At 35.5% G+C, this 23,224-nt stretch overlaps 1 protein-coding gene across 1 annotated transcript; it reads left to right on the forward strand.

Moving 5' to 3' along the window:
• Positions 1-265: 265 nt before the first annotated feature.
• STK38 (serine/threonine kinase 38) lies at positions 266-23,224 on the forward strand. The gene is made up of 14 exons (XM_015815513.2): positions 266-396; positions 1,494-1,629; positions 7,468-7,519; positions 7,625-7,747; positions 9,150-9,233; positions 10,657-10,780; positions 11,476-11,630; positions 13,047-13,149; positions 15,016-15,077; positions 16,287-16,404; positions 16,628-16,751; positions 18,414-18,509; positions 18,693-18,787; positions 19,826-23,224. The coding sequence occupies exons 2-14, from the start codon at positions 1,499-1,501 to the stop codon at positions 19,954-19,956; spliced, it is 1,398 nt and encodes a 465-aa protein (XP_015670999.1). The 5' UTR covers positions 266-396; positions 1,494-1,498; the 3' UTR covers positions 19,957-23,224.

Here is a 23,224-nt window from a genome sequence, read left to right on the forward strand (position 1 = left end):
AAGGCATGTGGACTTCAACTCCCAGAATTCCACAGCCAGCATTGCTGGCTGTGGAATTCTGGGAGTTGAAGTCCACATGCCTTAAAATTGTCGAGGTTGAGAAACACTGAATTCTAAACAAACTAAACGACCCCGCCTCCGCGAAGACCCTGGCCAGCCAGCCAGCCGCGCCTCCCAAAGAGGGCGGAACCTGGAGAGCTTTTGCGCATGCGGATGAGGCCAGGCTTTTGAGCTGGCGCTTGTCCCGTCGCAGGCTCCGGCTTTCTTCCGAGGGGGAGGCGGGGTTAGGCCTCCCGAGCGGCTTTCTCTCTCTCTCGTGTCCGGGGCCTGAGCGGGAATTCATCGGCGAGGCTGCTTCTTTCGATTCCCAGGCTGCCCCATTGGAAGAGGGCGCTGGTAAGTTACTCTCCTCCCCGCGGCTCCTTGTCCTTCCTCTGTCTTCAGGGTCCACCTTTCTACTTCCCTCGAAAAGTTATGCCCGGCGGGCGAAGACCTCTCCTCCGGTGCCCATCGTGCTGGGCTCAGCTCGTTCCCTCTTTGGTGGCGTGGCCGTATTCCGCGGAAAGGTGGGGGGGGGGTGGCTCTGCTTCCTCGCCCCCTTTTCTAGACTTGCTCTGCCGATCTTTAGCGGGTCGCGCACCTGGCATCTTCCTCCTCTGCTTTCTTTGTCCACACCTGCAGTCTTTTGTTTCCTTTCCGCGGAACTTTTTTGTTAAGGAGGAAAAGCGTGCCCGACTCATTTCGTAAGGGTATATTCCCAAGTATGGTTGACACGCGCGCTTGGTTGAAGGAAAGCCTTTGATCTGGGGGGGGGGGATTTAAATGATCAGGGATGATTTTTAAGATTCCTATGGTATATGAGCAATGGCTGAGTAGCAGCTGCAATCGTTCGGGAAACTTTTTCGGATGTGAAATCAAGAAAAAAAAAGATGTTAGTGATCTTTTTGAACATCTCTTCGAAGACTCTTTTGGGTCGGGCTAAGGAGAAATTTCAACTTGGGATACCATTCTAAGCGACTGCATATCATTTCTTGTAAAGAGTACTGAAGGTGGTTCTAGATTGGCTAATTATGTTGGCGGCATGAAAATAGGCACAGGAACTTCATTAAAACTGCTTTAAGCGTCATAAATATTGGCAGCTTTGCAACCAATTCTGCTGCCTTTGCTATCTTTAACTTCCAGTAATTTAAATAATCTTTTACATGTTGTTTTAAAGGAAGAATGAGGGTGCCAAACATTATTCAGTGACTTAAATACTGCACTTCTTTCTGTCTTGTTTATAACTCCGGTTAAAAAAAAAGAGGAAGTCCAGAGTGTGAAATTATTTTGTAACAATATAGTCTTCTAATGTGCTTCCAGTTTGGATTACTACTTGTTTTTGTATTGAATTTCTGTGTAGTCAGTATGAATATTTCCTTCAATTAAAACATGCAGTGTGTAAAGAACCTAGCTTTCTTTCAAAATCTGTTTCTTATTTTTCTTCCCTTCTCAAGTAATTATGGCAATGACGGGTCCGGCACCTTGTTCATCTATGAGTAACCATACTAAGGAGCGAGTTACAATGACAAAAGTGACATTAGAAAACTTCTACAGTAATCTGATTGCCCAGCATGAAGAAAGAGAAATGAGGTAAAATCTTTGTTATATGAATATGGGATAGTTTCTTAATTGCAAGATTAAAAACTTGAATGCCTCAAGTGCACTGATCTTTTATTATAATGAACAGTTTTTGTAACATTTCTTTAAAGTGCCCTAACAGTAAATATTTCTTGATTACCCTACTAGTCTCTACTTTATGAAAATAAGTGGAAAGTTTTTCCTGAATTAAAAGTTGTTTTTCTTCCCCTAGCTTAATGCTTTCTTTCTTTTGATTTCAGGGTGTCCAGTATAAACATAACTTGTGTTGCGGAATATGCTTGGCTTGATTGAGCATGATAATCAAAACCAGGCTTTCTAAATACACTTTTTGTTTTTCCTGCAAATCATTCCCTTTAAATCATATATTTTTATTTAAAAAATTTCTTTGTGCTCCGAGAAGGTCCTTAGCAGTTTTGTGTATTTCTTTAGATAGCTGTCAGAAAATACTTTTTTGTAAATGCATTCCAGTATATACATATTGTATTTCATTTGCGGTATTTAATACATATCTCAATTTTCAGTTTAGAAGTTATTGCATAAACCAGAGGTCCCCAACCTTTTGGGCACCAGGGACCAGCTCCATGGAGAGAGGTTTTCCGTGGACCGGAGGGGGCGTGGTTTTGTGTGCTACCTGCATCCTGTGGATGGGGCTTTCCTTGTTTGTGCGGCCCAGTTGATGGCATGCCGCGGTCCGGTACTGGTCCACGGACCGGGGGTTGGGGACCCCTGGCATAAACTAAACAAGATAAAACAATTTTAAAAGAGCACTAGGTACAGTAGAAAAGCACGATATTAAATATAGTAGTTGGGAAAGTAAATATAGACAATGAAAAGCTTCTTGTGGTGTCAGTATGACAACGGCCCGCAATCTTTTGAGCTCCAGGGACTGGATCCATGGAAGGCAGTTTTTTTGTGGACCAGGAGATGTGGTTTTCCACACTGCTTGGATCCTGTGCATGCATGGATGGGGCTTCACTTGCTTGCATGGCCCGGTTTCTGGTGGATCACAGACCCATATTAGTCCACCGCCTGGAGGTTGGGGTTCCCAGCAGCATGATATTGGATCTTTAAAGATTGGGACGAAGGCCCATAAAGTAGAGTTCCTAGTGAGGGTGAAATTCTTAAGGTACATGTGTGTTGAGCTACTTAAATTAGATGTGATTTTTGATTTTAATTAGTGGAGAAATAATAGACTAAATTTTCAGATTATGCGGGAGTGTAAGAGTAATACGGTAGTAATCAAGATGCAATGGATGAGCCTGTTGTTGGCTTATCTCATAAATGGTAATTTAGCCCAGGTGAAAAGAAACCACGAAGCACTATTTCTGATTATTCAGAGACACTCTGATTTAATTAATCCTCTTGAATTGAGGCTGGGAATTTATAAATTACACTGGATTCTAGAATTCATTTGTAAATTTGATTAACATAAAAAAAAACTTGATAGAAACTTAAGGTTCTATGTTTTAAAAATATTTTCTATCTTTTTTATATAGTAACTTTTGGAGGCAGAGCTCAGATTCCCATTGGACTAATATGAATGCTTTTGAAAGACATTCTGCATGAATACAGAGTGTGCTATACATAATGTACACAGTAATTGAATACTCTCATTGGTTGTAGGTTATATTGCTAATTCCTATACTCTTTCTAGATTGTTGCTCAGTATATTTGAATGACATTTTAACGTAAAATTATAGGTTCTGAATTCTGGTACAGGTTCTGGTTATTTTCACTCAGTTCTCCTCTTGGAGCTTAAAAGTGGTACAGTGGTTAAGATATTGGAGTGGAGATCTTATTCTAGTTCACATTCAGCTGAAGCTCAGTGGATAACTTTGGACTGGCCAGTTTCTCCTAATCCCACCTATATGTTGGGAAAAATAAGTGGATAATTTATTGTGTACATTAACTTGAAATCTTCAACGGAAGCTGGAATAGAAACCTAATAAATGTGTTCCCATTATGGAAATATTAAAGTTTTATAGCTATGTCTTAAACCACAAGAATCTTTCAGTTGTTTTTGTAATAACTTTTGAGTGTGTACCTCCCTTCCTTCCCCCCCCCCCCCAGTTCAAATTGGGTAGGTTGACTCTTTTAAAAAGCAAGTATAGCTGTAAACAATACAAACAACTTAGTTTAACTTGAAATTAAGTTACCTAGTTTACATGAAAAGTAGCATTCATCTTGTATTGCTAATAGTCTGCAGTGAATGAAATCTTTAACAATACAGTATTTTCTATCTCTTCTTCTTTTTCTGTTTTGGAGGCAGTAATGAATGAAGTAGCCATCAATCAGGCAGTCTAATAATAACTAACTTTTGTAGATTTACCTGGAATGCAGCATTAAAAATTTAAGATGCTCTTCCACTCCATTAGTATATGGAAAGTGGATAAGCTTTTTTGAATAGGAGACTAAAAGTAACAACCTAAATTGAAAAGGAGGGTAGTGCATACCTAAATAATGGAAACATTTATAAGCCAATGGATATGCTTAACTTTCAATTTAGTTAATATAGATTCAGTTTTATTCTTTATTATTCACCCAAATAAGTTTATTAATGAGGTGAATAAATCAGGATAATGGATTTTTCATTACCTTTTACTAATTTCACTTTTCAAGAGTCACCGGGTTGAGCTGAGTGATGTAAAAACTAAATAAGTAAATGAAAAAATAAAAAAAAACAATCTGCATACATACACGTTGTGAAGTTTGTCTTCCTAGGGCTGAGAGCAAAATGATTGGCTTTAGGTCACCTAGCTGATATTTTGCCTAAGGCAGGACTAGAACTCATAATCTCCTAGTTTCTAGCTGAGTGCTTTAACCGACTAGCTCAAGTTATGAATATATTGTTTTAAAAATATTTTTTCTCCCATTAATCCATTCTGTTGAGTCTTCACAATTCTAAAAACAATTTTAAAGCTGATCATCAGACAATCCAATCCTAATGGTAGATGGCGGAGTAACATCCATCCAATTAATTCTGACTGAAATATGATGCAACCAACAGTGGAGGCTGCAGCTTACATTGGCTTTCCTTCCACAACATTTCAGCTCACATGGGGCACATTATAGTACATAGGATAGATCTAAAGCAAAATGTAAACGTTGAAGCCTTTGGAAACCCATTTCCATGATGCTACCATCTTTTTTTCCTTAGATATGGGGAGTGGGCATTAATATGTGTAATAGTTTTCAATATATACAAGTACAAAATGGTCCTTTACAAAGAAGATCCTAAATTTACATGAATTGAGCAATAAGCTGACAGGCTTTGATTATGAATACATGAGGTGTTCTATCTACATCACCAGTAAATAACCAGGAAAAAGATCTTGGGATTCTGAAGAATAGCTTAATGAAACACAATGTAGTGTTCTGTTGCCAGGAAGGACATAAAACTATGCAGAATTCCAAGCTTCTTTTTAATAAATTTTGGATTGGAAAATAACTCATTCCTGAGGGAGATTCTATATTTCTGAAAAACTGTTTAGTTCATTCATTCTAGTCAGAAATTGAAATAATTACAGCTTTCCCTTTAACAACAGTTATCTGTTTACCCACCCTTTCCTTCCTTTTGCTGCTTATTGCTGTGAGGTGTTTCCTTGATAAGAAATTTCATTGGGGCACATAATGGAACAGACTACAAAGCTGTGTTTCTACTAAAGGCCTCCTTCTACAGGAGAAGAAAATGTGAGGATCCTCTACTGGTTTTACTAGTTTTGGACCATGTTAGATCATATTAGTTTTGCATACTGTATAGGCTTTTGGAATTATTTGGCTGTTTGAGTTGGCTGTTCCTTGTCTTTGCAGATAGATATGGTATCACAGATGTGGTTGTGATGGTCTCTGATCACTTAAAGGGGAGGGGGACTTTAATCTTTTCAGTTAGAAGATCAGTTATGGGGCAAAACATTTCCCAAAAGAGAGAGAGTGCTGGACAGTCTTCTTCTGTAGTATACAGCCATGCTATTTGTATGTTGTGAATTAAAGACCAGTCAAAATTGTATGAAATAAATTCAAATATATTTAGCAGTTCTACCTTTTAATTATAAAAAATAAGAGTGATTGTTAGTTTAACTTGCCAGAGAGGGCTATAATTTTCTGTTTATTGCTTTTGACCTTCTAGAGTTGTGGAGAGCTGGAGGCACTGTATTACAGTGGCTCTGCTTTTATTTCCATAGCTGTTTCTGAAAATATTTTCTGCCCTTTAGTAGTTATATTGAAGGAACCCGCATAAATTTATCTTTTTTCCCATATAGTTCAGTATTTATATGAAACCACTGAATGGGATCAACAGATGAAAAGAGATAAGGTACAATGATGCTGATGACACCTAGCTCTGTTTCTCTTGTCCATCAAGATCAGGTGAAACTGTACAGATGTTTGAAGGCAATAAGATCAATAAGATAATAAGCTGAAAATCAACAAGAGAGTGGTGTTATGGATTATTTCTTCCTAGATCTAGAGATTAGGGAAGTAAGACTGTTCTGGTTAAAATCACACTCTGAAGGTATTCATTCACTCTACATTGTCATTGGAGGCTAGTAACCAGCAGAATAGAATCTCTTATTACCTCTTTTGTCTGGTTTATTAGGTCTGGCCATCCTCAATATAAATAGCCTGATGACAGCAGACTTTGCTTTTGTAACCTGCTAATTAGATCATTTTAAAGGGCACTAAATGGGATAAAATACTGTATATTATAAATATTGTAGCACAGCATGCAGATGTGAAATGACTATGGCATGATCCACATAATTTTAGCCCTTAAAGAACAGACCTGGATCCCAATTTATTACCAATCTCAGTTCAAAATATTAATTTTAACACCTATAACTTTGATTACTTAAATGAGTACCTTTATCTGTATTGTTCGCTAGTGCCAGTGCAAATGTGTTCATATTATTATCAAATGAAGCCAGGATTTTTGGTATTTATAACAATGCATTTCTGGGGTGGCATTTTGGCTCTGGAATGTATTTTCACTGGAAATTAGGTTGGCTAATTTCAGTACCAGATGAAAATTTTATACCAGCTGTTTTGTTTTATAATCTCTATATACTGGGAAATGATGGAAGAAGTCCCCCTCCCCTTTTTTGCACCAATCGGTGTTTATTTTACTGAGTTTTTAAATAGTTTACAATTATATTGAGACCATTTTTATGGTAAGGATAGAACTACCCTGCTTTTTATCAAAAGGAAGGTAATAATATAATATGAGAAATTTAAAGGTCTTTCAAAATTATATTGCTATTTCTCTTTTGTTTTGTCATACTTATGTTTACTTTTAAAAATTGAGAATTAATGTGGAAGTATAGGATATCTGCTTTTCATATTTACTCTGCAGTATGGTAAAATTGTTTTGTGCCCAGAGGATCAGATATTAGATAGGGTTTGATATGAAGCCTCTACATTTTCCCTATTACCTCAATTACTTTTTTTATCATAAATTTATATTGCTCAAAGTAGTAATGATTGATTTATATTGTTGCATAATGTCTAAAACTTGTTTTGGCTGTAATCACATCATTTTTCATACTTTGGTGTGATCTTTTACAAATACTGTAAAAAGATAAATGACTTAAAGTTATTGATCAAATCCCATATACTAAGCAGGATATTGGCAAATAACATATTCTGAATTTAATTTTTAATTTAATTCTGAAATTAAATCAGTTTTAGATCTAATCAAGGAATGTAGTGAAAATACAAACTCAAATTCCCCACATTGTTTCTTGTTTTTTGAAATGATTTTGTTGAATATTGATATTGTATGCATCTAGACAAAGAGGAATTTCCTAATCCATGGTATTTTTAAATTTTTTTTAGACAAAAGAAGCTAGAAAAAGTGATGGAAGAAGAAGGCTTAAAAGATGAAGAGGTATTATTGCATGTGCTAAAACTTGTTGGTGATTATGTACCAAAGCTGTCGCTGTGAATGACTAGACTCTAATTTTTGTTGTTTCTTCCTTTGAAAATGTATTAGAAAAGAATAAGAAGATCCGCACACGCCCGAAAGGAGACAGAGTTTCTGCGACTGAAAAGAACAAGACTTGGACTAGAGGATTTTGAGTCTTTAAAAGTAATAGGCAGAGGAGCGTTTGGGGAGGTATGATCTTGAGACTAATAATGTTAGAAGGACTAAGGATTTGAAGTTTTGGCAAATGGCAGAGCCTGTTCAATGTGCTCTGGCCTTGGAAAATAAACAGGGTCATTCCTGGTTAGTACTTTGATGGGTCTGTACCAGATCTAAAAGCTAGATTGAGAAGCTGAAAATATATCCTGGAAGAAGGCAATGGTAATTTCTTGTCCAGAAATCATGCTGATTTACATAAAAAGATGCACAGTTTTGGGTAGTCTATTTTTAGTGCATGTGTTCTGATTACCAGTCCTTTTTATATGACTATAATAAAGATGTCAATAATTCAGTATGCCCTCTAAAACAAATGAATAACTAGGCAATAGTTGATTTTTAACATTATTATATTTTGCCAAATGATGTGGAGTTTCATGTTGACCTTCATAATAATCTTCTAATTTCTGCATCCTAAATTATATTTTTTTTTAAAAAAAAAAAAAAAACTTGAATATTTGATTAATTAGAAGACAGTATTTTATTGGCTAATCTGAAAATCAGCTAACATCAGTTAACTTCATTTTTTCAACTGTTTAAAAGTTTTAATTTATCCACTAGGGAAACCAGCATACTGTTTGCATTGGATTCATATATCATATGTTTCAGTTTGGTTTTAACTTAGACCAATGAATTCATTAGTCATTGTGATTTATAAACCATGTTTTATAACTTTGCATTATGTTGATTTATTAAAACATGCTATGGTTTAGCATAATGAGTGAATGTAGCCACTTTTCGTTTTGTTTGAAGTTTCATCATGATGCTGTTACAAATTATTCAAAATCTTTGCTTATCTCTTGGTAATCATGTCCCCAATATTACTTTTTGGAGTTGATTTTGAAGCCGCCTCTGTGATTGCATCTGTCCTATGGTGTGAACATATCCCTGCAATGCAGGGATAACGGGTTTTTAAAGGAATTGTTTTAAAGTTATAATCGTTTTTTTAAAATGTTGTAATCTGCTTCAGGATTTTTACATTGAGAAGTGATATATAAATATTTAAAATAATATCACCATATTGGCTAGTGTTCATTTAGATAGCATTTTTTTTTCTGGGGCTGTTGAAGTTGTTTGTTACACTAATAAGGAAGCAGAAAATGTTATCATTCATCTTTACTGCAATGAAACAGAAGTAGGTAACCCAGTGTCCTAGATTATATTTTGGACATCAAGTCTTACAGGTCATGAAAGTGTTGATTGGGACTTATGGGAATAGCAGCTGAAAACATGTGGAGGGCACAAGATTTCTTCCCGCTGATCCTCATGTATATGCAGTTATAAAGAGAGAGGTCAATTTCTGTCACTGTTAACCTTAGCAGAGAAAACCTGAAATATCAGAAATATATTAACACAAAAACAATTGGTGTCTTTCTAGGTGCGGCTTGTTCAGAAGAAAGATACAGGGCATGTATATGCAATGAAAATCCTACGAAAAGCTGACATGCTGGAAAAAGAGCAGGTAAATGTAGTTTCCAAATGGTTATGCCACCTAATTCTTACTATTGACGTTTGGGGGGAAAAACCATGTTTTTTTGATCAAGCCTTTAGACTGGTAATTGGATTCTTGAATTACCACTCTGAAAATAACTGGAATTTCTGGAAGGTAAACAATACTTTTCTTGAGGAAACAAAAACAGTCAATTTAGTCACTAAGTTGACTGAATAATAATTCTGATATTTTTGGAACTTTAGCAAAAAAAGTATGCTTGTAGATGAGCTTTTGAATTTGTGTCCTTTCCATCTTCATTTAAATACTGTTGAATTGTTAACATTCATTTTACAAAAACTATTGACATGGACGTAACTGTCATTGAAATAAACATTTGCAGAAAGCCTAAAGAAATTGTTCTGAATGGCATTGTAATTGTGAATATTGAACAAAGGATATGTTAGGAACCAGAGTTGAATGAATGGTGGTTATTTCAGCATGTAACTAGAAGGCAAATTGACCGATTAAAAACAAATTAAGTTTATTTCTACGTGTTTATTTCTACGTGTTTCCGGCTAATTATTTCAGCTTTTGATTTTTAATAGATATGCCTTTAATGGAAACTACAGTGGGTCTCAAATGCAGTAGCCAGGCTTCTGTTGGGTATCCCTCACTGGAGGCACATAACATCAGAGCTCAGCTCCACTAATTACCCATTGTGTTCCAAACCAAATTCAAAAGTGTCTAACATATAAATGCCTTTCCTTTATGTGGGCAGGTCCCTAGCTATAATGACTCATCATTCTTTAACCTGGAGCTCTGTTTATCTACTAAGGATCTGCTGAAGATGTTGCCCATGAAGGAGACCCAGCTAGAAGGATATTCTGATCACTTTTAAAATGTAATTTGAAAATCTCCCCTCCCCCAAAAGGACTTACTAATATAAATTTTCCAACTGCATGTTATTTAAAATATTCTTTGGCTACATCATTAATATTAATTTTGCAATTTATAAACTACCCTTTGCACAGTGGAAATGCAAGTGATTAACAAAATAAATACTGAATTAACAATGAAAAGAACATTTGCCAGAAATTATGATTCAAAAGTTAAAAAGACTAATGATAAAGCAGTGTGGCCCTGTATATATTTCTCTTAATAACCCATTCAGTATAGCCAATGGTAGATAATTGTTTTTGCTGTAACTCAGCAATATGTGAAGGACCACATGCTTCCTATCTAGTCACTGAAGACTTTAATGAGTATATTGTACAGAAAAGTATATGTATTAGATCATGGTTTGTTATTTTCATGATGGCTTATATGTCCTAAATGGCAGTCATGCTACTGGGTATTCATAAAAAATATGATAGAGGTAGAATGCCTGAACGCCTTTTACAAATGTCTGAAAATGTACCTCCAGCTAAACATTCATTTATATATCCATCTCCAGGTTGGTCATATTCGAGCAGAACGAGACATTCTAGTGGAGGCAGATAGTTTGTGGGTTGTAAAAATGTTTTATAGCTTTCAAGATAAGCTAAACCTCTACCTTATCATGGAATTTCTGCCTGGAGGTAATTATTTATTATTGTTTGTTTTTGAATTGCTTACTTATAAGCTGTTTATTTGAATCAGTTGTTGGAGATATACAGTCTGATTCTGAATTTAGTTCTTGTTAATAGGTGAAAACTTGCTTGTAAAATGAAGTAGCATGTGAAAGTTTAGTCTATCAAAAACTTGCTGCTTGTGCTGGCATTTCTACCGAAGTAATAATTGTGCTCTATTTTATATATTTATTATGGGAGAAGGGAGTATAATCAAAGCCTGTCAGCTTATTGAAGTAATGATTGTGCTCTATTTTATATATTTGCTGTGTGAAAAGGGAGCGTAATCAAAGCCTGTCAGCTTATTGCTCAATATCTATCTTTTAAGTGTCATAGCTAAACTTGTAGTTACTAGTTTTCTTAGCTACAAAATAATCTGAAACTTTTAAAAAGAAAAAAAATAGGTCTGAGGGAATTAAGAGTATATTCAAAAGTCTCTCCCTCTCCCTCTCTCTCTCCCTTCCTCTCCTCTCAAAATAATAAAATCAAGATACAAATAAAAAGGAGTAGATGAAAATTGTTTTACAGGAATAAAGATTTTGTAAAGAATACAGAGTACCTTTCATAGTGTAGGCTCCGTTAAATGACATGCTGATATTGTGTTTATAAAATATTGTGCTGATACTGTGTGAATTAACTTATTTTTTTTTCCTTTGTGCATACAGGTGATATGATGACGTTATTAATGAAAAAAGATACCCTTACAGAAGAAGAGACTCAATTTTACATAGCAGAGACTGTGTTAGCTATTGATTCAATTCATCAACTGGGTTTTATTCACCGTGATATCAAGCCAGATAATCTTCTCTTGGACAGTAAAGTATGAGTGCTGTTTATTAGCTAGCTTTTTTTAGCATTTCTTAGTAGAATGCTAGGCTTTATTATTTTTTAATTATTTAGAATAATTCTAAATAACGTTATCTAGAATAAAACTATCACTATTCTAGGTTTGAACTCTATATATTACTAAAACTCTCGTGTCTGTTTGATTGTTTGTAACCTTCAGTTGAGCAAAATGGTGCATCATAAAGCAACAATTATTGAATTAATATATCTCAAATGGACTAACTTAAAGAATGGGTCCAAAATCTGGGACCCATTAGTCCCATGGGGTTGACATTTGGCAATGTTGTGGCCACTTCAATTCTACTGCAGCTGTGGCACATGATCAACGTTTCCAACGCTCCCTGCCAGCTTCCTACAGGGAAAGTCAATGGGGAAACAGCAGGAAGTTGGAAATTGCTCCTCTAACTTTTTTTTTTGCCTGCCCATGGTCATTCTGTTTCTCTGTTTAGGTAAGGAAATATCTCTAAAACGATGATTCAGTGAGTCATGGGTTGTCTAGTAGAAGTCTATTGTTAGCACCTGTGACTTAGCTCTTAGTTGAAATATTGTCATGGCACTTGAAATATTGTGCAGGGGGCACAATAAATAAGGAAAATATGCAATTTTGTTAGCTAATAGCCTTTCTTTAGGACATTTCCTTATACTTTTTGCTTGCCTTCAAGAAAGAACATATTCAAATGGGGCTGCTTCTTAGCAGCATTATGTGTAGAAGTGGACTCATGACAATTAAATGATTTTGACTGAAAGCAAACTATTGTTTTAAAATACTTTTTAAACATACTTCCACAATATCTTAAGTAAATATCTGCATTTATAGAACATGTAACATGCATGTTTGCATTCTGTCATTATGGCATAAGGTGGAAGCCAGTTAAAAGGGACTCTGCAGCCTGGGCAAACCTGATCATTCTAGCTTTGCTGAAAATGAAAATATATATGGTTTTTCTCAGGGAAGATCCCTGAACAATAATTGGCAGGCATCTAATGGAGCTGTCCTTTTTATTTTTTTAAGTGTTCCATCTATTGCACAATTCACTCTTCTGTTCACTGTTACAAGAAAAGTATGGATGCCTAGCACAGAATGATACAGATGTGATTGAATCCTTGTATGATATTATTGATTTGATTAAGAATTCCTGGGGTTCTTACTTATATTACCTTTTGTTTTCCTAATTTATTTAAAGAACCCACCTGATTCTGCATATCTGATTGTGAGATTAATATGCAAAGAGTAGCATACAGAAACTTTCTTTTTTTATTTTATTTTAAAACGCAAAAGTTCAACTAAAAAGAAAACCAAATGTGTAATATTTGCTAAATATTTAGTGTTTGAATGCTATTGTGTGCTGTTACTTAATTCTCCTGTTTTCGCATTCTTGTTTACTTTCAGGGCCATGTGAAGCTGTCAGACTTTGGTCTTTGCACAGGACTGAAGAAAGCACATAGAACAGAATTCTATAGGAATTTGAGCTATAATCTTCCAAGTGATTTCAGTAAGCCTTTTTATATCAAACAAACTTGTAATCACCCAAATAATTAGTGCCCTCAAATATTTTTTTGTTTTCATCAACTCTGAGTCTTCCTGGTGGTCTGTATGTTTAGAAGAGCTTGTTTCCTTTGTGGGTGGCTCTCATATACATTTAATTTAAAGGATTTCTATCTTGCTATTTAGCAGAAAAGTAGCTTATATATAAAGTAAGTAACAAACAAAACTCTGTGTACTTTCAGGCGGGCTATGTTCAGGCACAATATACGCAAAAAAAAAAGGTACTGACTAGAAAAGAATAAAACAAGCAAACCTGGGCATTACTTCATAAAACTCTTATAAACAGGCACATTGTCACTCTTGCCTGTCATGATATACAGATAGTCCTTGGTTAATAACCAGTCACTTAATGACTGTTTAAACTTACAACCCATCCCCAAACTTATGTATATCTGTCCGTGTCTCTCTCTCTCTCATTTTGGGTACTTGATTGGTTGCAACATCCCACAGGCATGTGGCCCAGATTTGCAATGGTTTTGCCTGCTTCTGGCAAAAAAATGCCCCTTTGAGAGAATGGATTTTGCTTAGCAACCACACGGTGGCGTGCTTTATGACTGTCATGAAAACAGTTATCAAAATAAATTCATAAATGCCTCAGATGAGGGAATAGGAGGGGAACTCATCAAATTTGCAGATGACACTAAACTGGCAGGAATAGCCAACATCCCAGAAAACAAGCTCGGGATCCCAAAAGATCTTGATAAACTTGAACAATGGGCACTATCCAACAAAATGAATTTTAATGTGGAGAAAAGCAAAGTTTTACATTTATTCAGGAAAAATCAAGTATAAGTACAGATTAGGTGAGACCTGGCTCACAAACAGTAACTGTGAGAGGAACCTTGGAGTCCTAGTTGACGATCACTTGACTATGAGCCAGCAATGTGCAGCAGCAGCCAAAAAGCTAATACAATCCTGGATTATATAAACAGGTATAGAATCAAGATCACACAAAGTATTAGTACCACTTTATAAAACCCTAATACGACAACACCTGGAATACTGCAACCAATTTTGGTCACCATACTACAAAAAAGATGTTGAGACTTTGAAAAAAAAAGTTCAGAGAAGAACAACTAAAACGATCAGAGGCATGGAGACTAAAACATATGAAGAACGGCTGCAGGACTTGGGTTTGGCTAGTCTAAAGAAAAGAAGAAACAGGTGACATGATAGCCATATTCCAGTATTTGAGGGGCTGCCACAAAGAAGAGGGCATCAAACTATTCTCCAAAGCACCAGAGGGCAGGACAAGAAACAATGGTTGGAAACTGACCAAAGAGAGAAGCAACCTGGAATTAAGGAGAAACTTCCTAACAGCTCAACTCCTGGTAGCATCATGAATTTTGCCACATTTTCTGGCAATAACATGAAAGTGGTTTGCCCGGCCTTCTTATAGGATTAGTTTTACTTCCCAGTCTATTCTTCAACCCTGTTATTTCTGGTGGTTTCCCATCCATCTACTAAGCAAGTCCATGCCTCTTTAAAGACAAGCTAAGTGCAGCTGTCTAGAACGTATGGTCTTCAGTTAGATGAAAAATTAAATACATGTTTGATTAAATATATATTTTAGAAATATTTATTGGTGAAATTCATACAAATACAGCCACTTTCCTCTTCCACCAGTTTATTCTTTTCATTGCATTTTTTGGGAAGGGGAGGGGAGAGAATGTGGGCCATTAGAATTGAGAGCAAATATGTAAAAAGACATTAATCATTTTATAAATATTTCTTCTCTTCAGCGTATCGTTAGATTAAAACAATTTCACATGGAAAATACCAGTGTCATTTATCTTTGGTTATTTATCTTCAGCTTTTCAGAATATGAATTCCAAAAGAAAAGCAGAAACTTGGAAAAGAAACAGAAGACAATTGGTAGGTAGCGCTCTCTGGATAATGTATCTTGTATTGAACTCTGCTGTTCAACCAAGAAAGAAATAAATTCCTTTAGTGGCTCACATAAGATTAGTTACAAACAGGACAGTCCTTGCAAATAAGTATGTGATCATAAATAACACCAAAACAAACAAACAAAACAAAAAAGATAAGGGAAGAAAAACAAACTTGGGTTCTAGTTCTTAAAGCAAATGGAAATAGTTGCGAAGGGAAGTGAAAAATGAGTGGAACTGGGGTCTCAGCAAAACAGGTGCAGGAGATACCCTTTTCTGGGAGGGGTTCTTGTAATTAATATTTCTTTGTTCTGTTAGCGCATGTTAGATAAGGATGCTCTGTACAGGAAGAGTACAGGTGGTAAGCATTGCTACTGCTCAAGGCAAGGAGGGACTTTCATCCAAACTGTATTCCTCTTGTGTAGGGGAACCTTTTACATATGTAGATGGTACAATGCCTGAATTCACATAAGAGCAGTGTTGTGACTAGTCTATAAGATCCTACAAACCCCTTGAGGCCATTGGAAGATGGAGTAAAATAACCTGCATTATAATATCAGGTTGATATTGATAAGAGGACATGGTCTAGCAGCATATTAGATTTCCTCCATTGGTAAATCATACTTTTCCTGTGTCACAGATATTCAGGTTGAGCAGTGCTTCAGATGTGATTTTTGAAAGATCTGACAGACCATGCACAAATGAAACTGTATCATCGATTTTTAGTGCTGTGAAGCAAATTATCTTTTCTCAGGATTATGAAATCTTGGAGAAAGAAACAGCTGCTTTAAGGCATTGCAGACAGACGCCAGGTATATGTATTTGGCAAAAGCTTTGGAGGATAGAATCCAAACAACGGCACAATCTTAACACTTGTTGACAGAAGACTTGATATTAAATATTGCGACTGTTAGCCAAACTGACTTAGCAAATAGAAATGATATCTTATAATATTTGCATTAATAAATAATTCAGTCTGAAGTAAACTGCTCACCAGAAGTATAACATTTGTGTTAAATATTGACTTAGAAAATACCATTCAGACTACCCCATCTCCAGGTTTCACATCCCAAGATTGTTTCAGGGAATTATTACAAAAGCAGTATGTCTTGCATAATTTTCTTTGGCTACTCCAGTCCTTTGTTCACAGATGGAATATTTCTAAAATCATTGAATAGATACCGTTTCATTTCAGGCTTTCTCCACCGTGGGAACTCCAGATTATATTGCTCCAGAGGTCTTCATGCAGACAGGATACAATAAGCTTTGTGACTGGTGGTCACTTGGAGTCATAATGTATGAGATGCTAATTGGTAAGGGATAACATAGTAGATCCAAATTAGAGCTATAATATGGTCACAGATCTTAATCTGTTTCTTAATTTCTAAATAGAATATGACTTGAGGTATAACATTATCTTGATTTTTATTTGAAGTTGTAATGTTTAACTTTGAAATGAAATGTAAACAGATAGGAATTGATAACCAGTATAGGCTTCATTAATCCCTGATCTAACTTTTATAATATTTTTCTCAGGTTACCCTCCTTTCTGTTCAGAGACTCCTCAAGAAACTTACAAGAAAGTAATGAATTGGAAAGAGACTTTAATATTCCCCCCAGAAGTTCCTATTTCTGAGAGAGCCAAAGATCTCATTTTAAGGTACCTAAATCTATAATTGCTAACCTTGAAGTCTTTGAGAGTGATGAAACTGATATTTTGGTTTTCATTGCACAACCTTTAATATTCAGTCTTCAATGATTTAGCTTGTCATTTTCTGAAATTATAAAATTGTGTTTTTATAAACTATCCAACTGATATTCAAGAATATAAGTAGAGATGTTCAAGAAATGAAAAAATAGTTCTGTTTTGAGATAGGAACAAACCATCATGTTCTAGACATTTTCCTGAACTGTTGGGTAAGCCATGATTTGGCAGAAATAGAATTCAAAATATTTAGGTTGATTTTCAGAAGAACAAAATCTGGATTGGAGAGCAAAACTAGCAAGGTTGGTGCACATTGTCCTCTACCTTGCTTCCAACAGTAATTCGTTGGCCCATCTGCCTTCTTATCTTCCCAGGTTCACCATTCCCTCCTTTCTCTCAGCCAGTGCTTTCAGCCCCCCCCCCCAAATCTGGTTCACCCAGCGCTTTCCCTATACTTAGTGTTACAAACAAACTGGAGAGTGTTGGGTGTATTCCAGATCATGAAACATGTTTGTTTCCTTCAAACAAACACACAAACAAACAAGAGATTTGTCAGGCTTGGTCCATATTCTGCATAAACTGAATATACTATATTCAAGAGAGCTAAATAGCTTTTTAAAATGGTATCTTGCCTTTTCTTTGTTTTTTGACTATTTTCTTTTGTATTTAAGTTTGTTCCAAATGGTGCATAGGTTTGGTTGTACTTATTTAACTAACATTTCATGAATAAATTAATGGAATGTATAGCTAACATGGCTACTGCAATCATGATTATATGTAATGTTTGGTCCAGGAGGTGGTCTGAATCTGAATACTATTACTCAGGAACATGAGTGGGTGGATGCTATTGCACTTGTGTCTCTACTGTGGGATTCCCTTAAATATGTGACTGATTATTAAGAAGTAGAATACTAGAGCTCTTAATACTTTAGCATAGAACTGTGCTGGGCCAAGTCCACCTTCACCATCCAGTGGGGGCTTAAATTGTTTCCTATTTTCTTGAAAAGCCAATATTACAATGAGAAAATATTTATCCTGATCACATTGTAGAAAGTGGGGAGGGATCGTCTTCCTGTATGTTTTACTTTCTAGAAATTGAAAGTTATGTATCTGAAAGTCCAACAGAAAAGTTCTTATAAGACATCCAAGGCTTGTGGAAAAACAGTGTTTTTCATACAAAAACAGTATTTCATTAGTATGTTGATTTCATTAATTTAGCATTTTGCTACATCAAAAACAGTATTTTTTCAGTATGTTCTCTAGTTCCCTGGAAAGTTGTAAGGCCCTGCACTTTTTTCCAGTTTGTTTATAGCAGTAGTCACAGAATAACAGAGTTGGAAGTGACCTTGGAGATCATCTAGTCCAACCCCCTGCTCAGGCAGGAAGCCCTCCTATACCATTTCAGACAAATGGTTGTCCAATCTCTTCTTAAAAACCTCCAGTATTGGATCAGCACTTACACTCTATTTTTTTTTTTTTTAGATTATTAAGGCTTGCCTTAAGAAGCGGTTGTGCTGTCTTGGAATGAATATATTTGTCTACTGCAGATACTTTCTTTCTAGTTAGTAGTTCATATTTACCTACTTCTGAATCCTCCATGGTGTCTTTTGTCTTCAGATTTTGCTGTGAATGGGAACATCGAATCGGTGCCCCAGGTGTTGAAGAAATTAAAACAAATCCCTTTTTTGAAGGGGTTGACTGGGAGCATATCAGGTGCAGTATTTTCTTCTCAGCTTTTGTTCAGTTTTCTAACCAAATCACACAGTAGGGAAAGGCTGCAATAGCTGTGAGCGTGGTCCAGATTGAGTTTCAAAAGCACTTGTGAGGTAAATTTGGTGTTGAACATATTATTTTCCCTTGCAAGACCAGTTATTTAACACTGATTCTCTTTCACAGGGAGAGACCCGCGGCAATTTCCATAGAAATCAAAAGTATTGATGACACATCAAACTTTGATGAATTTCCGGAATCTGATATCCTTAAATCTGCAGGTATATTATTAATCTTTTTGTTTTATTTTATTTTATTTTATTCTTAGCTTTCACTGATTCTCTCAAGAAATAGCCTTTTCAAAGAAAAAAAATCACTTAGGATCAGGGTGGATCTGTGGTAGAGAGTCTCTACTTTGGGGATGTCATATCTATTCTTAAGTTGTATGCAAAAGTTTCTCCTCCAGACACAGAGGATTCTGGGAACATTAAAATGTTCCGTTTTTCTTTTGGCAAAACACTAGCTTCGTAATAAACTATTTCTCATTATAGAAGTTTTATTTCCAGAAAATTAGCAGACCAGTTCTGAAATGTCCAGAATGACATTATCAGAAAGAAAATCAGAATGTTGTAGGGTTTTCTAGAATGGTACGTTTTGCATATCCCTGCTGTTAATTTTGCCTTAGCTGGCCTTGACTTATCTCAGAAGCTAAGCTGAGATAATCCTTATTAGTGCCTGGATACAGTAGATAAATCCCAGAACTGGGAGCTTTAAAAAAAAAAAAGAACCCCAAAGTTTAGAGTTTGCTACAGTCCAGTTTTAAGATCACATCTAAAAGAAGGCTGGCCAGGGCTGTAGGGTAAGAATGATATAAAGCAGTTGGCATCTTTGTGATCTTAAACGTTTTTTTCCCCCCTTTTCATATTTTTGGTATAAAATGCATTGTCATGAATCCCTTTTAATTTCATACATGATTAAATGGTTGAAAAATTATTTGAGAAACTAGTTCTCTGAGTTTAGAAACCAATCTAATTTGCCTCCTCCTTCTGTGGTAGGGTTGATGTCATGCTCTTTAATGGCTCTTTCTTTCTTTCTTTCTTTCTTTCTTTCTTTCTTTCTTTCTTTCTTTCTTTCTTTCTTTCTTTCTTTCCTTTCTTTCTTTTCTTTCTTTTCTTTTCTTTTCTTTCTTTCTACTCCAACAATACACACTCAAGTTGAATGACAATATTCTTCCATCTTGCAACTCTCTAACATTCGCAACAAATTTCTGTCCTGTATTAAATGGTCTAATATTCCTTCTGAATTTTGTTTTTCATCAGTGACCACAGGTAACCATCCAGAAACAGACTACAAGAACAAAGACTGGGTCTTTATCAATTATACATACAAGCGGTTTGAAGGCCTGACTGCTAGAGGGGCAATACCATCCTACATGAAATCAGGAAAATAACAGCTCTTTGCTACATGGTTTACTTTTGTCTCAAAACTTTTACCCCGGGGCTGTGAATGTTTGAAGAGTGCAAAATAACATCTTATGCTCTGTTTACATTACAAGTGATGGAATGGGGAAATTCCACAAATCGCACTTACAGATGCATTTGCAGATTTTATTAATTAATCTTTGGGCTTTAGGTAACTTTTTAAAGACTGTTACTTCATCAACAAAGGAAAGAGCAGGTTTTTAATTACGAATATGACATGTTCTGTCTTACAAGTGCTGTCTGAAAATACAGCTCAATTCTAAGGGCTAAGGCATTACAGAAGAAGCAGAGCAGTAATTACTATGGTGAGAGAGCTGATTCTGAGTAGTTTATCCCATAGGATGGCAAAATCTCTCTCGCCTTAAATATAGGGCTATTCGTGTGTTTTTTGATAGCATCTTTTCGGTCCAATAATGGCTTCAAAACTTGCTGCACTTTACTGCTGGTACTAAAGTAGTCATCTGGAAGTATTATGCCTTTTAATAAATTTCTGGTATGTATAACATTATGTATTCTATAAGCAATGTTATGAGCAATGTGGGGGCAATTTCTAGTAAAACCTGTTTAAAGAGCATTTTTTCTATTTGGTTAAAAAAAGCAGATCACTAGTAACAATATTAACACTTTGTAGGCAATACTGTAAGGAAATAGGAAACAATATGTCATCCTTCCCTCCATACTTTCAGATCTTTTACATATCAAAAACAATAAATTGTGATAAAAAGAGAATGATTCTAAGATTTCAGAATTTGGAATTTTATTTTTAAAATGTTTGGTGCCACTGAGTGGAGAGCTTCTATAGTTTTGTAATGCAAATTACATGAATTGATATCGTTTAATTGAAGTTTCTATTTGGTTATTGTGGTTGCATACACTGGACTCTTTGACACTATTATGATATTCAGGTTATCCACACAAATCCCTAGTCTCTACACAATGTATCATTTACTATTCTCATTTACTGATCTGTGCCTCTGATTTAATTTTTAAGTACATAGGATGTTTTATTCTCAGTCACGGCACAATGATTATAAAGAATGCATTTGGAAACAAACAAACAAAAAAGAAAAATCAGAGGATTGACCTGAAAATTATATCGCAGAATACTTTTAGGTCCATTAAATTTTTTAATAAAATAATTGAATAAAACTATGAAGCTTTAATATATTCTGGCTCTTTTCTTACATATTAATAGGCAAAGAGCAGCTAAAGTATTTTGCTCAAATAGATCAAATTCAGGAAGGATATGTCAGTTCCGGTTCAGGAGGATTATTCAAAAGCCTTTGTTCTTTTTGAAAGATCTGAAGCAGCTTGCAATAATATCACAATGAACACTGCTTCAACCATTCACATTGACCATAAATTGTTTCATTCTGTTTCATCTGTTCTTACCCACTGGACTTTTAAAAACAAAAACTTTTTTTTTTAATGTAGCTACATACATGCCATAGTGACATACACGTTCTCTGAGAACGTGCCATGTGCCTTTCTACCATATAAAGCAGTAATGTAAACTCTCCTCATCCTTATTTTCAATGCCACAAGTTTTGCTTTCTATCTCCCAAGAGTCTGAGAAACCCTGCTACTCCAAGTAGCTTTCTAGATGTGAATATACACAGAAACGTCAATGAGGAAGAAGCAGATGAAATATTTGCATTTAACTTGGAGAAGCCTAAAGGGAAGCAAGACTTGCTTCTGCTTTTAAGTATCTATGTGCCTAGTTTTACAATTACCATGTTTGGACGTGTCTCATCCATAATGAGGCTAGGGTTTTGCTTACTTGTAGATAATGATGGATTTGAAGTTAAATTCTGGTGCTTGCTAAATATTGAAAACATGTAGCATATATAACTGGTGCTTAATAAGCCTTAAATAAAAAAAAGCTGTAGAAAACTCTCAGGGTAACCAGATAGCTTAAGAGAGTTGACCAGCCAATAATTTTTCAAAGGGAAGAACATTGTGTTACATTCTATCTCCATCACAGTAATGTATTTCTTTTTCATTATGACATTATGCCACAGTGTGATAGATTATGAATGCAAGGATAGTATGCATGTCGGTAAATTGAATTTACAGTACAAGGTGTAATTCTACTTGTCTTTTGTAATTAGAAAATATCTAGAGGGATTTTTTTTTAAATTTTAGTGAAGTTGAATAAAGCATATTGCTATAAGCAAAAGACTAACTTGGAGTTCTGCAACTGGACAGTGGCCAAGATCTCAGTAGACTATCCTGATACTCTGTAGTGTGCTTGTTTGCCATTATGACTGTGGCTAAATTAAGGACACTCACAAACAAGGATAGTATATTAACAATCTTATGAAAATTAAATCTATTTCATTTTTTAAAAAACCCTACCATTTCCCCTTGCATGGAAGCATTAGAATTTGGATTCCAGTGGTTTGGGAACACTAAAGGTTCTCACAAAATGGGTCATGTATTTTAATGCATAATGTTGGCACCTAACCCATTTTAGTGAGTGGTCCATATGAACTTGACTCCTTATTCCTTCTCATCTTAACTCCAGCTATGTTGGTATTGATCTCAAAGTGAATTAAAAGTCACAGCTAAGTAAAAGTTCATAAAAGTATTAAGTTCGAACTTAAAGGGAACCCTGTTAAACCTTAATTGCCTTTATTGTCAATGTTATTGGGAACTCATAACCATAATTTGGCTGCACCGAAGTACACAATTCCCATAGGCTGCCACTTTCATATTGCTGACTCTTGACATCTTGCACAAGCTCATAGTACTTTTTGAAAGTCACTTTTCTAGGATGACACTTCCTTGTTCTAAAGCAATTTTAGATCTAATTGGCCAAGCATACTAGTAAATGCAAGTTGCTATATTTTGCTGAGCTGAATTATTAAGTAATCACTGATGTATCTCCCACATACCCCCAAAACTGCAAAAGTTTTGGATTTTGGCCTGCTGGGGTATGGCAAAAAATAAAAATCCTAGCTAAGCTAAATATAAGCAACACACTGCTGGTTGTGTATGATTCCTAGCAGGTTATACTACACTTAGGTACTGATTAACCGCTGTGCCTGGGTTCTGCCTTATTTTGGTAGATGACAATTATTTTGTATCTGCATATGGCTGTTCCGAAATGCAATGTACAATTTAGTACACTTTGTATGTGATTTGTTGGTTTTATTTAGAGACCAATTCTATATGGAACAATCTTTGCATTCTGAAATGTTTAAAATTCATTTTCAATAAATGTAGTTTTGCTAT

The sequence above is a fragment of the Protobothrops mucrosquamatus genome, unplaced genomic scaffold (assembly GCF_001527695.2).
Source record: "Protobothrops mucrosquamatus isolate PMUCROS unplaced genomic scaffold, P.Mucros_1.0 scaffold346, whole genome shotgun sequence".
Classification (NCBI taxonomy): domain Eukaryota; kingdom Metazoa; phylum Chordata; class Lepidosauria; order Squamata; family Viperidae; genus Protobothrops; species Protobothrops mucrosquamatus.

Coding starts and splice junctions, on each gene's coding strand:
- STK38 (XM_015815513.2), top strand. CDS start 1,499: ATGGCAATGACGGGTCCGGCACCTTGTTCATCTATGAGTAACCATACT. Junction 7,748..9,149: donor GCAGAGGAGCGTTTGGGGAG/GTATGATCTTGA, acceptor GTGTCTTTCTAG/GTGCGGCTTGTTCAGAAGAA. Junction 18,510..18,692: donor GTTGACTGGGAGCATATCAG/GTGCAGTATTTT, acceptor TCTCTTTCACAG/GGAGAGACCCGCGGCAATTT.